We start from the raw sequence: 15959 nt of genomic DNA, 5'->3' as shown, positions 1-15959 counted from the left end.
GTGTATCTCAAAAGCGTAGATCAGGAACAAAGAAAAGGAGACAATGAATCCAAGACCCCTTTATAACATCTGAGTTGTTTGGATTCAAAATCTGAGTTGTTGACCAATAGTATTACTGTAAAGTTAACCTCCAATCAGCTATTAGATCTACAGAATGTAAAGACAACTGAACCTCTGCTTCATAGAGGTGTGACAGAATGGGGGATGTCAAGAGCAACACAAAGAAGGAAATCTAAGACAACACAAAGGAAATCCTTGCATACAGTGTAAAGAGTCACTTGGGGGGACTAGGCCTCCCTACAGACCTGTTCATCTTTGGTAGTCAAGAACAGCTTGCAGTGTACAGACTAGCTCTCTTCACAGTCTCCTCTGCACAGAGAGAGGATTGGTTTACCTGAGGGTGCAGTGGTGGGGAAGCCTCTGATGCCTTTCTGCCCCATCCACAACCTTAACTTAACCGCTGGGCTGGAAGGAGACAGTGATGGAAAGCTGATCTTTATCTACACTCGAACTGACAATACAATGATAAAATCCCTGCAACTAAACTATTCGAAAAGAAGGTGCTAGAACCTGAAAGGGTTCTTTGCCTGTCCCCATAAAATAACCCTTTGAAGAACCCTTTTTGGTTCTAGGTATGACCTTCAGTGGTGAAAAAAGTACAGAATTGTCATACTTGAGTAAAAGAAAAGCTACCTCATTAGAACATTGAAAAAATTCTACCTGAGTTTAAGTCTAAAAGAGTTTGGTTTAAAATATACTTTAGAATCAAAAGTAAATGTAATTACTAAAAATATCAAAAGTAAAAGTATAAATAATTTCAAATTCCTTATATTAAGCAAACCAGACAGCAAAATGTTCTTGTTTTTTAAATGTAAGGATAGCCAGAGTAACACTCCAACATTCAGACATCTTTTACAAATGAAATGTGTGTTTAGTGAGCCCACCAGATCAGAGGCAGTAGGGATGACCAGGGATGTTCTGTTGATAAGTGCGTGAAATGGACCATATTTCTGTCCTGCTAAGCATTCAAAATGTAACGAGTACTTTTGGGTGTAAAGGAAAATGTATGGAGTACAAGATAAAAGTAGTCAAAAACATGAATAGTAAGGTAAGGAACACCCAAAATAGTAAGGTATCGCCAAAAAAAGATGTATGTAGTAGTTTAAAGTATTTTTACTTAAATACTTTACACCACTGATAACCCTTTTGGGTTCCATGTAGGACCCTCTCCACAGAGGGTTCTACCTGGAGCCAAAAAGGGTTCCCATATGGGGACAGCCAAAGGACCCTTTTGGAACCCTTTTTTCAAAGATTGTGGTCCTGTGTGTGTGTGTGTGTGTGTGTGTGTGTGTGTGTGTGTGTGTGTGTGTGTGTGTGAGAGAGAGTATGTCTATCAGTATGTGGTCGTAGCATATGTTAATACTGTTAAAGAGGTGTCTTGCTATGCATGAATGATGCATTTTCTGTTTAATGGAGAGGAATGTTTAATCTATGGCTTATAAATGTACATTCTCACCATCTATTCTCTGATCATCCCATAGATCTCTGCACAGCAGCCATATGCACCCCCGCCTAGCATTGTGTCACACTGCTGAATTTGATGATTAGAGAAGTCCTAATGCATATTTAAACGCTTTGAGATGAGAAGTGATTTGACATATACAGCTGCTGTCAGCATTATGGGTTGTTATTAGGAATATATTAAGAAGACGGGGGAGGGCAGTGGGGCACACATGAAAAGGCAGCCCACTGTCCCTCTGCATTAACTCATACCGTCTCCATTTCAATGATGCTCTCCTCTGAATTAATTGGGTTGTTAACACAGGCAATTAGGAGTGCAGCTGAGACCAGAGGAAACGGGGGATAAAGTCTGATGAGTGGTGGTTAGATATATACACATTCATTCACACATGTGAATGAATGTGGCTCTTATTCATATCCAATTCAGAGATTCTGCATCACTTCAGAGAATATCTCCCTTGGCTCGTTCGACGTTTGTTGTTAGTAGGCTATTCTTGTTCCCTCTCTCATTCTCTTTTCTTATTTTATTTTACTTGTTTTTAAGGGTCGCTCTCTTCACAGGAGACTTGACCATTGTGACTAATTAGTCCGAAGCTATTTCAGGAATGTATTTACTTTGTGCTATATATGCCACAATATTCATGCAGCACAGTATCATTGAATAGCATAGCTCTGTCAATGTACACTTTTAAGAGCTGGTGAGGTGTCCTATTTCTTCAGTAATTGGGACCCAGGGGGACAGTCACAGTTTTGAAACGTGTACACAATGAGGGAGGCAAAATATCCTCAAGGCTGGAACATAGTTTTAAGAAACCATTATTCACACTGACAGACTTCTTTTTACCTAGATTTCAGGAAATAACTCATTAGATATTGTGGATGCATAGTCTACCCTAAATGTTACATTCTCAATCTGTAATTTCAAAAGCCTGACCCTACCATTTTGTTTGGTAGAACATAGGATAAACAACGAATGGAGTAATGCAACCTAAGATTTTGGTTTATGATAGACAGTTGTACTAAATTCCCAAGGCATGTAATATTCTACAATAATCAATGGGTATCCTGGAACATTGCACATTATTATTTCAGTGTCTTGCATATTTGATTTACACATAGGCAACTACAACCAATCACACACCCTTTTATAAACTGATAATAGCGTTTTCATAACATTCCATTTTTGTATTCTAAATTTAATCTGAATATTAGTCTGGTTTAGGTAGTTAAAAGGCATTAGGCCTATCAATTATGCTAACACACATAACATTTATGAAATGGCACAGCACCTTCAGTTATGCAAATTACACTTATATTTCTGTTGAATTTGGTGTACGTAGGCAACAGTGTCGTTCAAAATGTTAACGCATATGTCCCCGCACTGCGTGTTAATTCCCGGTCCAGTGCTCCCGGATCAAGAGTCTGTCTGTGACTCTTCGCAGGACCCGTCCGCTATACCCATAATTCACCGCGCTGAGACAAAATGAAGGAATACAGCCACTGCGGGAGAACAATGTTTGGGCTCTAAAGATTGAAACGGAAGACCAAGGGTGAATTAAACCAGCCGAAAGAGCTATTGGTGGTCATGTACTGGTAAGACAAAAGGAAATATATATTTTGGGCGAGTTTAAATATGTGAAACTCAGGCAAGAGTGTGGGACAGACAACAAAGCGCAAAGCTAGATAGCATACCGTTGCTGGAGCGGAGCATCATCAATTGTTCGCTTGAGTTGCATGGGCCATTTGTTATGGGTACGTCGCACGTATGCTCAGTTATAGTTTATTTCAGTCCTCACCCAATGCCTGTTAAAGGTTCAAGTAGTTTATATCAACTGGTTTAATTAGTTAGCCAGGTATTATGTATTTCAGAACCGGAAAATGAAAACGAAGCGCTCACAATATGTTGACGAATGACGACACACCGTGTTGTCTAAAATCTCTTGCGCGTGCATACGCCGACTCGCAAGTTTGTCAATCAAAATGATTTTAGAATTAATTCCATACCTTGGAATCGATGTAGGACTACGTCAGGCGAGAACGGCAGATCCTCACATGTTTGGTGTAATATTAAATTCATTCTATGGTCTTAATGTAATTTTTACAGAGTATTACTGTTCTCTGCTGATGGCCATATTAGCTAATTATTGCATGATCCTGCATCACAAAGGGCCTGGCAGGCTGGTTAGCCAAATGGCTAATTGCTTGGTGGCTAGCCAGACGTTAGCAGTAGCTAGCTAGCAGTCTTTCTAGCCCAAGTGAGTGACACTCGATGAATAAATCACAGTTTAGCACTGGGAACCGATTTGGCGCCTACGTCATTATTTTTTTATTTATTTTTACCACTGAATTCGTTTTAATTTTCAACTAACGCTTTCTTACAATACATACCATTTTACTGTAGCATGTTACATATGCATCTGTTAGCTAGCTGTTAGCTTTATTTGGTATCAGCATGCTAGCAAGTTTCATCCAATGCAATTGCAATCGAGCTAGGCTAGGTATGCTGGTGGAGACAATGAAGTTCAGAGACACGATTAAGTTACACGTGAAATCTGAAGCTATTCAAATTAACTGTGTTTTGTGAATGAAAGCACACTATTGTAAAGTAATTCAATTGAATACAAGAAACTGGCTAGGTAATGGTAGTCTGGACAATGTTAAATCATGAAATTGTTGCTTATATTTTGTTATCGCTATTTCACCGAGTTAAGCTATCAGTGTCACTGATATCTTCCTCAGGGTGATGCACTGGTTTGGATGATGTTGTTCTTCTTATTCCAAAAACTCCATTTTGATTTTGCCTTTTGGAATCCTCTGTCATTCCTCGTTACATTTGTAAAATAGCACAGCAGCTGAGACAGTGTTAGAAAAGTGTTAATTTTGTGAGATCAACCTAATCTTCCTGTAGCTATAGACAAGTATATTAAACAGCCAACGTTTTGCAGTATACCCATGTTATCAGTTTTATTTTGTTTCTTGATAGTATTTAAGTGGCTAGTACTGGCTACTCTTGCTTGGTTCTTTAACTTTAAAGCCCATGTTTGATGGGTGTCCTATGATGATGACGACCTGTAGTCACAGATTAAAATACAGAAATGGACCTTCCCTTTACCTGTATAACCTAACTGGGCTGTTGCCTTTTTTAGTTAATTAGCCTAGTCCTCAAATAGGATGACAGATTAACACGCCGCTTCAGGTTTATTCCGCTCTCTCATAGGACGTCAGGGTTTAACATATTATAGGCTATACCTTTTACCCAGGTTAATTTAGCTACATCTGAGGTTGACTGAAGACTTTCTAAAAAATAGCCTGTTTTTAGGGTACCATAATTCACACAAGTCAGACTCCAGACCGTGGCTGTTTGTTGTTGACCCACAAACCCTTATTATTAATCTGGCTAAGCACTTGATGGGGAGATCAGAGTGCATGAAACTGATTCCTCAGGGACAGCCCATTGTAACAATGCTGCCCATCCAGTCAATGTCTGTCTTGACAGTTAATTTATTTCATGCGAGTTGGTGTCAGCAGCACATGTAAACCAAAAACAAACCATCATATATCACTGATGGAAAGGCCACCCAGATGTTAATGTTTCTTTTCCACTCATCCAGGAGTGCTGCACTGCAGCTTCACCCTGCTCTCCTCTCAGCTGTGTCTGTGCGACATATGCTATCTGAGGGGAGAAACACATTTTTAGAGCAGAATACACATTTCCGTTCGCTATAACTTATGGACAATAAAGTTGCATTGTACTTCAGCATCTGCTCTTTCTTTCCCAGGATGGTTCCGGTTGGCTCCCTTTAGTTGAACCTGCCCACCACCAAGTTCATCATGAGCATCATTCAAGACAAACTAGGTAATGACTTCCTGCGCTCCAATGGGAGCATGGACTCCAACTTCTCCCCTGGCATGATCATGTTCAGTCACCTGCCCCCAGTGACCAGCTTCACCCGGCTGGCCACCCAGTCTGTTATGCAGGACCTGCCAGGCCCTCACGAGATGATCCTGAAGAAGGAGCGGGACTCTCCAGACTGCAGCATGGCTGGGGTGGGCGGCCTGGTGGAGTATGGCGGGGTGGGGGACTATGTCCATGCCATGGACATCAAGCAGGAGAAGATGACAGAACATGACTACCGTCAGCCGCTGTACCCTGGAGGCCCGGGGAAGAGCACAGAGCTCCTGGAGGTGTCCATGGGCAACCACCAGAATCTGCTGGTGCATGACCTTAGCCTAGGCAACGTAAGGCCTTCTGACACATCAATACTTAGACGGCTGGTTTCCCACACACACAAAGCCTAGTTGTGGATTAAAAAGCCTTCTCAACAGAGATTCTCCATTGAAATAGCTTTTTATTCCAGGACTAAACTTAATCTGTGTCTGGGAAACCAGACTGTAATGTTCTTTAAACCAGAGAATTCAAGGCAAGGCACCACACCATAATAGGGATTTAAAAAATACATTAAAAAATCTTATTTGTATCACCATCAACCTTTACCGTTTGTATGTAGACAAATGACTTTTTGGTATTACACATTGTCATACATATTTTATTTAAATATGCAAATTGGGCAATATATCATTAAATATGCACATGATTGCATATCACGCAAATCCATTTTTCTGGACACTGGGTGAAGTCAGCCTAAATATTTTGGTTTCACTCCAACACTCCATGACCGGACTTGTCCAGAGCAAATTGTGGGTAAATACTTTTTTCATCTTTCTATCTGTAAAATACTAAAGACATAGATGTAGGTAAAAAGCTTTTTTGGCAAATGTTTCCCAACAAGATCTTACCCAGAAGAAAAAATTGACAAGATATCCTCAATTTCCTCTCGGCAAGTCTACCTAAGCATAACCATACAGAATTTGGTGAAGCCAGATGCTTCTGAAGCTGAGGAAAATGAGTTGGTTGGTGTGTGGGAAGGGTCTGACTTTCAGTAAATGGCAGTTGAAGAAAAGTACAGTGAAATTAGGCTGTCAAACGCCTATTTAGACCCAATCACCATCTCCAAAGTAAGTTACTAAATAGACCCGTTTGTAACATTCTCTATGAAATGTACTTTTAAATTGTGTAATTCAATGTAGTGAGCGTTGAAATGATTGTATGTGCATTTTAAAGTGGTTAAAATGAATTATGTTGATGACTAGTATGATAAACTAAAGAAAATATACATTTATCTAAATTCAGCAAAAAAGAAATGTCCTCTCACTGTCAACTGCGTTTATTTTCAGCAAACTTAACGTGTAAATATTTGTATGAACATAACAAGATTCAACAGCAGACAAAAGGGGGGGGGGTCAAAAGTAACAGTATCTAGTGTGGCCACCAGCTGCATTACGTACTGCAGTGCATCTCCTCGTGGACTGTACCAGATTTGCCAGTTCTTGCTGTGAGATGTTACCCCACTCTTCTACCAAGGCACCTGCAAGTTCCCGGACATTTCTGGAGGGAATGGCCCTAGCTCTCACCATCCGATCCAACAGGTCCCAGACGTGCTCCGTGGGATTGAGATCCGGGCTCTTCGCTGGCCATGGCAGAACACTGACATTTCTGTCTTGCAGGAAATCATGCACGGATCGAGCAGTATGGCTGGTGACATTGTCATGCTGGAGGGTCATATCAGGATGAGCCTGCAGGAAGGGTACCACATGAGGGAGGAGGATGTCTTCCCTGTAACACACAGCTTTGAGATTGCCTGCAATGACAACAAGCTCAGTCCGATGATGCTGTGACACACCGGCCCAGACCATGACGGACCCTCCGCCTCCAAATCGATCCCGCTCCAGAGTACAGGCCTCGGTGTAACGCGCATTCCTTCGACGATAAATGCGAATCCGACCATCACTTCTGGTGAGACAAAACCGCGACTCACTTTTTGCCAGTCCTGTTTGGTCCAGTGACGGTGGGTTTTTGCCCGTAGGCGATGTTGTTGCCGGTGATGTCTGGTGAGGACCTACCTTACAACAGGCCTACAAGCACCCAGTCCAGCCTCTCTCAGCCTATTGCGGACAGTCTGAGTGCTGATGGAGGGATTGTGCATTCCTGGTGTAACTCGGGCAGTTGTTGTTGCCATCCTGTACCTGTCCCGCAGGTGTGATGTTCGGATGAACCAATCCTGTTCAGGTGTTGTTTCACGTGGTCTGCCACTGCAAGGATGATCAGTGGCCGTCCTGTCTCCCTGTAGCTCTGTCTTAGGTGTCTCACTGTACGGACATTGCAATTTATTGCCCTGGCCACATCTGCAATCCTCATGCCTCCTTGCAGCATGCCCAAGGCACATTCACACAGTTTAGCAGGTACCCTGGGCATCTTTCTTTGGGTGTTTTTCAGAGTTCGTAGCAAGGCCTCTTTAGTGTCCTAAGTTTTCATAACTGTGACCTTAATTGCCTACCGTCTGTAAGCTGTTAGTGTTTTAACGACCGTTCCACAGGTGCATGTTCATTAATTGTCTATGGTTCATTGAACAAGCATGGGAAACAGTGTTTAAATCCTTTACAATGAATATCTGAAGTTAATTCATAAAAATCCTATCTTTGAAAGTCAGGATCCTGATAAAGGAACATTTCTTTTTTTGCTGAGTTTAGTTTGACATGTACATTTCTGGAAAAAATAATAATATTAAATGGCCCAAAATACCAACAAAATCTCAAAATTGATAGGTAAATGCAAAAATATAATTTCAGCCTATGGTGTCTGGCCTTGACCCACACCAAATTTCCCTCTTTTGTTGTGTTAAAAAATAAAGGAAAATGTTCTCTATTGAAATGTCTAATTTACTGCAGCATTACAATTAGTAAAAAAAAATATATATAATAATTACTCCGGAGGTTTGGTTGATCAGATATCCACCTGTCTTTTGGGGTGTGGGCTTGTAACATGGCCAATCTCACCAAAGACTGATGGATTGAGGGAATGTGTGAAAGGGTGGGGGCAGCGGAGAGGGAGTATTTAGTAATGGTGACCTAAATATAAGGCATCAAATGCAAAATATGTCCCTCCCAAAATGATTGAGATTGGGCCTCTCCGTGTGAATGGAAACGTCTTGGCAAGGACACAGTCGTCTTGTTTGAGCTTGCACTCACACATTGTCTTTACACACACATGCTCTCTCTCTGCCTAACAATAGCCAGACTCCAGAGGTTTACTAGGCAGCACTTGGCATGCTCATTGAAAAGCTAGACATATCATTTCCTGCTCACTAAATATGGTTTATTAGTTTATCCAAGGACATCTTAGAGAATACATTACATTAACTTTGAGATGTTTTTATTTAACCTTTTATTTAACTGCGTTATCTATACACATGTATGATTATATTACTGAGGAGACTATCATTTTTCTCCACTCAAAAAGCCGATTCCCTACTAAAGTTATGAGTAGTTTCATTTGGAGTGCAGTCGGAGCAGCCCAAATGGTGCTATTATTTTCAGGATAATGACATGCATGTGAGCTTGCAGACATTTTGAGCCCACTGATCCTGCGCTCGTTTGGTTGCGGAAATGAGACGGGTTTGTTTTGGCTAGCCTTTCCCCTGATCTAATACAATGATTGGTTGATATTTGAGAGCTCTGTCGTCTTTCACATGCACCCATCCACACTCATAGGCTGTGTCCGACTTTTGACCAGGGCCCATAGGCCGTTGGTCAAAATTAGTGCACTATATAGGAAATAGGATGCCATTTCAGACAGCCATGTTCTTAGTATCCATATGGTGTTGGGAAGTGTAATTGAAGTCCCAGTGTCCCTTTCCTAAACCACAGACCCTTTTGTTTGAAGATTGCTCTTCATAGTGGGTGAACATGCTGAATATTAATGAGTCTGTATTTACACTTGAGTTGCTAGTTAATAAGCATAGGCCTTTTCTATGGGATTCTAAGTGTGTCTCAAATGACACCCTATTCCCTTTATATAGGCCATTTTGATATGCATCCTAAATTAACAGCAGCTCTCCCATTTGAATGACTGCTTAACTGTCTGGAGAGATGCACAGGGGGAGCCATAAATGTGTGGTTTATTACTCTACCTTCTGGCACTTCCCCAAGGCAGCCTTCTGCAATGGCTGAAATGAGCTTTCACTAAATGCTGCATGAGTCTGTTTTTGTCTTGTGTACACATGCAATATGTCGGCTATGTGACTGAACTAGGCCCTTCCCATTCTCTCAAGTGCTCATTTAATTAAGTCTTCTTGCTCACTGTGCGCCTCCCTTTTGTCATCCAGCTGCCGAGTCGGTTAGGAAAGGAGTCCTCAGGAAAGAGAGGTCGAAGGTCAAATGGTGACGAGAGCAAGCCCCGGCGGAAACGTGGAGAGCCTAAGGTGTGTGAACTGTCCTTTCTATTGAAGTTGTATGTGTTTGATATGCATCCTAAGTTATCTTGACTTAGATATAATTCATTTTTCAATAGTTTAGGATCCATTACATCAAAGTATTTTTTTTCCTGAACTTCGTTTCAATCTTCAGTGAAACGATCATGCATTAAATAAATTAAATTGCATTTGTTAGTTGAATTGACCTTATTTTGTCCAAAAGCAATCAATGAATCTGGATGCAGATGGAGGCAGCCTGTGGCCCAACGGGAAGCTCCACATCTGTGAGCACTGCAGCGCATCCTTCAGGAGCTCATACCACCTGCGCAGACATGTCCTCATCCACACAGGTACCCAGGACCCTACTGACTGATCTATTAGGCTCATTTTTAATCTGTTTGTTTTTTAATGAAAAATTATATTTTGAGGGAACATTTTTCACTTTCATCAAATGAAAGAAGTTCAGTATTTGTGTTGAATTGAATAGACAGACAAGATGTTTGTTATGGGAGGTCCTCATTCACACGGGTACCTAGGCCACTGAACAAAATGTCAGTTCATTTCTAGCATTTAGTGTGGTCTCGGTTAGTTTCTCACTAGATTATAAAAGCAAAAATATCTCCAGAAATTTTTGGAATAGATTGTGTGGTTAGAAAAACTAGTTTTTCACAAAGTCACTGTAGGAAACCTTGAAATTAAACCAGTGCAGTATTAGTTTTGAATAGACTAGGCAGACACAGAGGATTTAACTTAGTAACCATAACTGTGTGTCTGTGGTGTTGCCTTAGGTGAGAGGCCGTTCAGGTGCAGCCAGTGTAACATGAGTTTCATCCAGAAGTACCTACTACAGCGGCACGAGAAGATCCACAGCGGTGAGTGGCATATCATACATCCCACACACACATGTCAAGCACACTAATGACGCGTGAGAGGCAAACAGTCAATTACCTTTGTGCACCAATAGTTGGATGACACAATGAGCAAACCTATGTTTTGTAGATGGTTATTTTTCTTTAGATCTTCTGTGATGTTTCCCATGACAGGAGAGAAGCCTTTTTGCTGTGACCAGTGTAACATGCGCTTCATTCAGAAATACCACATGGAGAGACACAAGAGGACCCACAGTGGAGAAAAGCCATATAGATGTGAGACCTGCCAACAGGTAGTGACCTCCACATGAAAAATCTACTGAAATAGGTTGACGTGTGTTGGGAGGGGAGTGGTTATGATGCATGTCTGTTTTTAACCTGTGGAAGCAGCAGCACTTTTGAATGGCCAAAACAAATGTCCCCTCGGGGACAATGCATCCTAATATGCCCACTTCCATTATGGCATGACCTGACAAGTTATATTTCTCGGGATGGAAATGTCTTCGTGTCTATCCCGTTCTGCTGTTTACAATCTACCCTACTTGTGGTCTCTCTGTCCTGCAGTTTTTTTCTAGGACAGACCGATTACTCAAGCACAAGCGAACCTGTGGAGAAGCCATAAAGAAGGGTCTGGAGCCCGGGATGTTGGACCTGGGCTGTGATGACATGGGGCAGGGCAGCTACGGAATCACTCAGGGAAACACTGGGGCCTCGGGCCGGAAGAGGGGCAAGTCCAAAAACTCTGAGGGAGGGGAGCGCAAGAGGAAGAAAGCGGCGGGACCGGCTGAAGCAGGAGGGCTGGGCGGAGCACACATCCACGGGGCGCCGTCGGGAGGCTACAGTCTCCATGACTACAGTGTGGAGAATCACACTGTGTCCTCGTCCACTCCGCCAGGGCCCAGTATGCACCACGAGCATCAAGGCCGAGCCCCTAAGATGGCCTTCAAGAAGGCCAACCGTAAGGCCCTGGACCAGGGGGGCTTGGGGCAGGCCAAGCAGGGCACTATGGAGCAGGGTGAGGGTGTGGGGATGATCGGGATGGGCCTCATGCAGGGCTCTGAGGCCAAATCGGGTCCCACCAGCAGCAACTATGATGATGCCATGCAGTTCCTCAAGAAGAGACGCTACCTTAACGCGGCCAACAGTGCAGCATCAGGGGCCGGGGTGGCAGGGAGCAGCACCAACGATTATGAGGTCAACGTTGGTCACCTGTCGTCCCAGCAGTCGGTTATCCAGGGGGTGGTCTCAGGTGTGATGGACAGCGACTCGCCCCTGAGTCTGCTAGACTCCTCCCCCATGGGTGTGGACAAGCACGACAGGTCGGGGATCCCTGACGAGGTACTGCAGAGCCTGCTGGACCACTACACCCAGAAACCAGACAGCTCACACCACGACGTGCACTTTGACCTCAGTGACCAGCACGTGGCGCTGCACCCTGTCTCAGCAGATGGCTCTGACCTGAGCCACGATGCAGACTCTCCCAGCCCGTCTGGAGACAAGACGGTCATTATGCACGAGTACTCCCGCTTCTTGCTGCAGGCCCTGGAACGCACCAGCCACAACACAGGCTTCCCCCTGGGCCCCGGGCCCCCAGCTACAGGGCCCTTCACCAGCACCCACCAACGCAACCCACTCTTTACAGACAAGCACATGTACACTACGTCCCCTCTGGAGTGTGGCTTTGGCCAGCCGGTGGCCTCTCCCACCCTGCCCTCCTCCGTGCCAAAGTCCCACTTTGCGATGCTGTCAGACTCCTCTCCGCAGCACAGCTTCCACCTAAACAGCCTGGAGCCTGCCACCCACCAGCAGCTTACCCCTTCTCAGGAGCTCACCGACCAGATGGAGAAACAACACTCCTCCTCTTCCCCCTCCTCCTACCAGATCAACCCGTCTGACCTGGGCAGCCAGAAGGACTCGCAGAACCTGGCTTCTCTGGACCCCTCTAAGGGCTCCTACACGATCGAGAACTTTGCCCAGGCCTTTGGATCCCAGTTCAAGTCGGCCGGCCGTGGCGCCTTGTCGTACGGCGCTGACTCTTGCGGGGAGGTGGACCACAGGATAAGAACACCAGTCTCCGAATTCTCAGGGTATACTAGTTTGTTAGCCGACGTCAATGAGGCAGTAAGTACAGGTTCCAAAACCCCAACAAGCCAAAGCTACAGATAAGGGCCTGGGAGGGGACAGCATTCTGTTGGAGTTTCATGTTTTGTACATTTTTTTTATTTTCCCCACAAAAAATTGTGCTCCTATTTTATTCTTATTTTTATTAAGTGAAGTTTTAATTATTATTATTACACTGCCGCTATGTGTATGCCTCAACCCTCTCCCTAGGACTGGTCTTCAAGGACTATTCAAATGCAATTTTTTAAGATATATTTTTTAAGTAAATATCTATGTATTTAGTCTGTTTTTCTTGTGTCATTTTTGGTCTGCTCGTTAATCGTTAGAATGAAAAGTACCTTTTTTTGAAAAGCAAACAGAGTAGCAATGAACTTGTTTTTTTTCTCCCATGAGCTTAAGGGTTTTAGCAATCAACTTTACAATTGTAGCTAGCATAATAATGAGAATAACAATGATGGTGGCAGGAAATAGCCCAGAACTGAAATAGCAAAAAATAAATAATGATATTGTCTGTTACAAGGATAAGTATTACTCAGGAAAAAGTGTAAACGGAGATAAATTGTATAGTGCAGTGAGCACTCATTTTACAGGTGTAAATTTGCAACTACAAAGAGAATGCTTTGTGTGGTTATTTCTTGTGTTTTATACCTTGGTTGATGAGTGCAACAAATAATGGAGGCTGCTGCCAGCTCACTTACACTGAGAACACTTTCCACTTAGCTATATAGAGATTATGGTACTTTCTTGTTAATGTGAAACTCATGTTTTCTTTCAATAAGGGCCATATATATTTATAACAATATATACATGTATAATAACAGCTATAATCATTCTGGGGAACTGCCAGGTGAGGTAGAGGAATTGGGGTGGGGTGGGGGGGTATAAATTGTTTTCCTTGTTAGTTTGAGGAGAACATAGTGACTCTATTCCTTGGCCAATAGAGGTTGCTGTTGGACAGCTGTGGAATGGCCTTCCTCATATTTCTCCCCTCTTCTTCCTCTTCAATTAATTTCTTTCCTTAAAAGAGTCCGATTAGCACTTTGAGCCATTTAATTCATTGAATAAACTAAACTACCCCATAAGATCATGGAAGACATTTTGAAACAAACTGACTTGCTTTCTAAAGAGATGTTTATTTGATTGGGGTTACTACCGTATGCAGATGTGGGGTTGAATGCATTTTGAGCAATGGGTTTTTAGGGGAAGGGGGGGCTTTGGTTGGGATGCCCTAAGTTTGGATGACATGGTCTCTTATGGGAGGGGGGGTGGTTTGGGCCTGGGGAGTTTTTATTTTATTAGCATTATCTCCTGGATGTTATCATGTGTAGGTCATGGGGGGGGGGGGGGTTGTTTTAAGGAAATGTATTATGGTGAAATTGAGAGTGAACGTGTTAAGTAATTCACCACTCTGTTTAGCATCTTTGCTTTACTATTTAAATTTAAAGTTAAGTGTATAAAAGTGGCTGAATATTTCTTCCCCTGTTACTGAGACAGCCTGGAAACCATGTAAGGAAGTGATCATGTGATTAAATATAACCCATATACCTATAACAAACCCAAAGCATTAGACATTTCTGGTGTGCTGGCACTACCACAATGGTATTTTATGAGGAATGGGGGTGCCTAGTCCTGGAAAATGTTGTCTACAAATAAATTCTGTGCGTCCCAAATGGCACTCTATAAAGTGCACTACTTTTGACCAGGGCCCATAGAAGAATAGGGTGCCATTGTGGACGTACACAAATGTACATTTCTCTGTGCATGTGTCTAATGCATCGTTTGATTATGTAATTTCTTGTGGTCCTGCAATGAATCTTTAATTTATTTGATGTACTTTTGTAAATCAAACAATTGCATTTTCTTCCATAGCAACAACTGGCCTTTTGTGCTAGAAATTCTGTCACACTTTCTTTTTTTTTAAATATATATATATATATTCTATTTTTATTTATCCTTTTATTTCCTTATGCCCCTTTTTTGTCTTGCAGTCATTCAGCCATGTTTCATGATTCTGTAACGTTGCAATATCATAGGGAACAATGACTGACCACTACAACCATGCTCTGTTTTTATTGGATAGGTGGCTGAGAGGTGAACAATAAGGACATTGGCCTTTTTCTATACCTCGTTATCTCTAAACACACAAGCAGGGACAGGACAAAAGGTTGGATGTATGGAGCAGAGATGCTGTCGTATGTGGCTATTTTAAAACATTGTGTTAATGACATTTATTGGACAAGGAGGGTATATTATTGCTTTAGGGTTCTGTAAATGCCTAATCATGCCAGCCAGTGTTGCAGTCTACAGTTCAACTCATTGTCTCCAAGGTAACATTTGTTACTTCCTATATTGTATGCCTATTGTTTACAAAATAATTTACAAACACTACATCTAAATCTTGCCCCGGATTATTATTATTATTATTATTCGCATAACTTTTTTTGTACAGCTCTTTTCTTTCTTTTTTTTCTTTTTTTTTGTCAGCACACCAAATTTGTAGCTGAGATTATCTTCCCTCTTATTTTGTTCCAGATTCTTGTAATGATTTGCAGGGCTGTACCTGTCCAATGAATTTATAATTGATTAGGGAAAAACAATAAATGCTGTTATCACGATTTTGTTGATTTTGGTTTGACACTTAAACAAGTGGTTTGTTCTAATGGTGTTTTACACGAAGTCCATGAGGTGTGGGTCAACTGTTTGTTCACCCGCCGCAACTGCTAATAACCCATTGCTAAAATCTGATGCCCTAACGCTAACCTGCAAATATAGAAAATATATTGTAGGCTACAGTCAGACGGTGGAATTTTTTTTTTTTTTTGAGAGGGGGTGCAGGATTTTTTGGGGGTTTGTTGCCTAATGTAGATGTAAACTCGACAACAACAAAAAAAGGCCCTTTTTCAAGACCCTGTTTAATCAAAGATAATTTGTAAAAATCCAAATAACTTCACAGATCTTCATTGGAAAGGGTTTAAACACTGTTTCCCATGCTGGTTCAATTAACCATAAACAATTAATGAACATGCACCTGTGGAACGGTCGATAATAACATCTTATGGCTGGGGGCAGTATTGAGTAGCTTGGATGAATAAGGTGCCCAGAGTAAACTGCCTGCTCCTCAGTCCCAGTTGCTAGTATA

General features: G+C 42.3%; 1 protein-coding gene across 2 annotated transcripts; it reads left to right on the top strand.

Annotated features, from left to right (window-relative positions):
• The first annotated feature begins 2998 nt into the window (after positions 1 to 2998).
• LOC139364622 (zinc finger protein 281-like) lies at positions 2999 to 15612 on the top strand. 2 transcript variants are annotated; one of them, XM_071101512.1, is made up of 7 exons: positions 2999 to 3114; positions 5301 to 5760; positions 9744 to 9839; positions 10054 to 10180; positions 10619 to 10702; positions 10874 to 10992; positions 11264 to 15612. In XM_071101512.1, the coding sequence occupies exons 2-7, from the start codon at positions 5353 to 5355 to the stop codon at positions 12863 to 12865; spliced, it is 2436 nt and encodes an 811-aa protein (XP_070957613.1). In that variant the 5' UTR covers positions 2999 to 3114; positions 5301 to 5352; the 3' UTR covers positions 12866 to 15612. The 2 variants fall into 2 exon arrangements, with proteins under 2 accessions (XP_070957613.1, XP_070957614.1); XM_071101513.1 differs by having other exon boundaries at positions 3000 to 3071.
• The last annotated feature ends 347 nt before the right edge of the window (positions 15613 to 15959 follow it).

Source organism: Oncorhynchus clarkii, chromosome 13 (genome assembly GCF_045791955.1).
Source record: "Oncorhynchus clarkii lewisi isolate Uvic-CL-2024 chromosome 13, UVic_Ocla_1.0, whole genome shotgun sequence".
Classification (NCBI taxonomy): domain Eukaryota; kingdom Metazoa; phylum Chordata; class Actinopteri; order Salmoniformes; family Salmonidae; genus Oncorhynchus; species Oncorhynchus clarkii.
The sequence above is the reverse complement of the archived record's forward strand: the minus strand, read 5'-3'. Positions and strand labels throughout refer to the sequence as shown.

Coding starts and splice junctions, on each gene's coding strand:
- LOC139364622 (XM_071101512.1), top strand. CDS start 5,353: ATGAGCATCATTCAAGACAAACTAGGTAATGACTTCCTGCGCTCCAAT. Junction 9,840..10,053: donor GGAAACGTGGAGAGCCTAAG/GTGTGTGAACTG, acceptor TTTGTCCAAAAG/CAATCAATGAATCTGGATGC. Junction 10,703..10,873: donor GCACGAGAAGATCCACAGCG/GTGAGTGGCATA, acceptor TTCCCATGACAG/GAGAGAAGCCTTTTTGCTGT.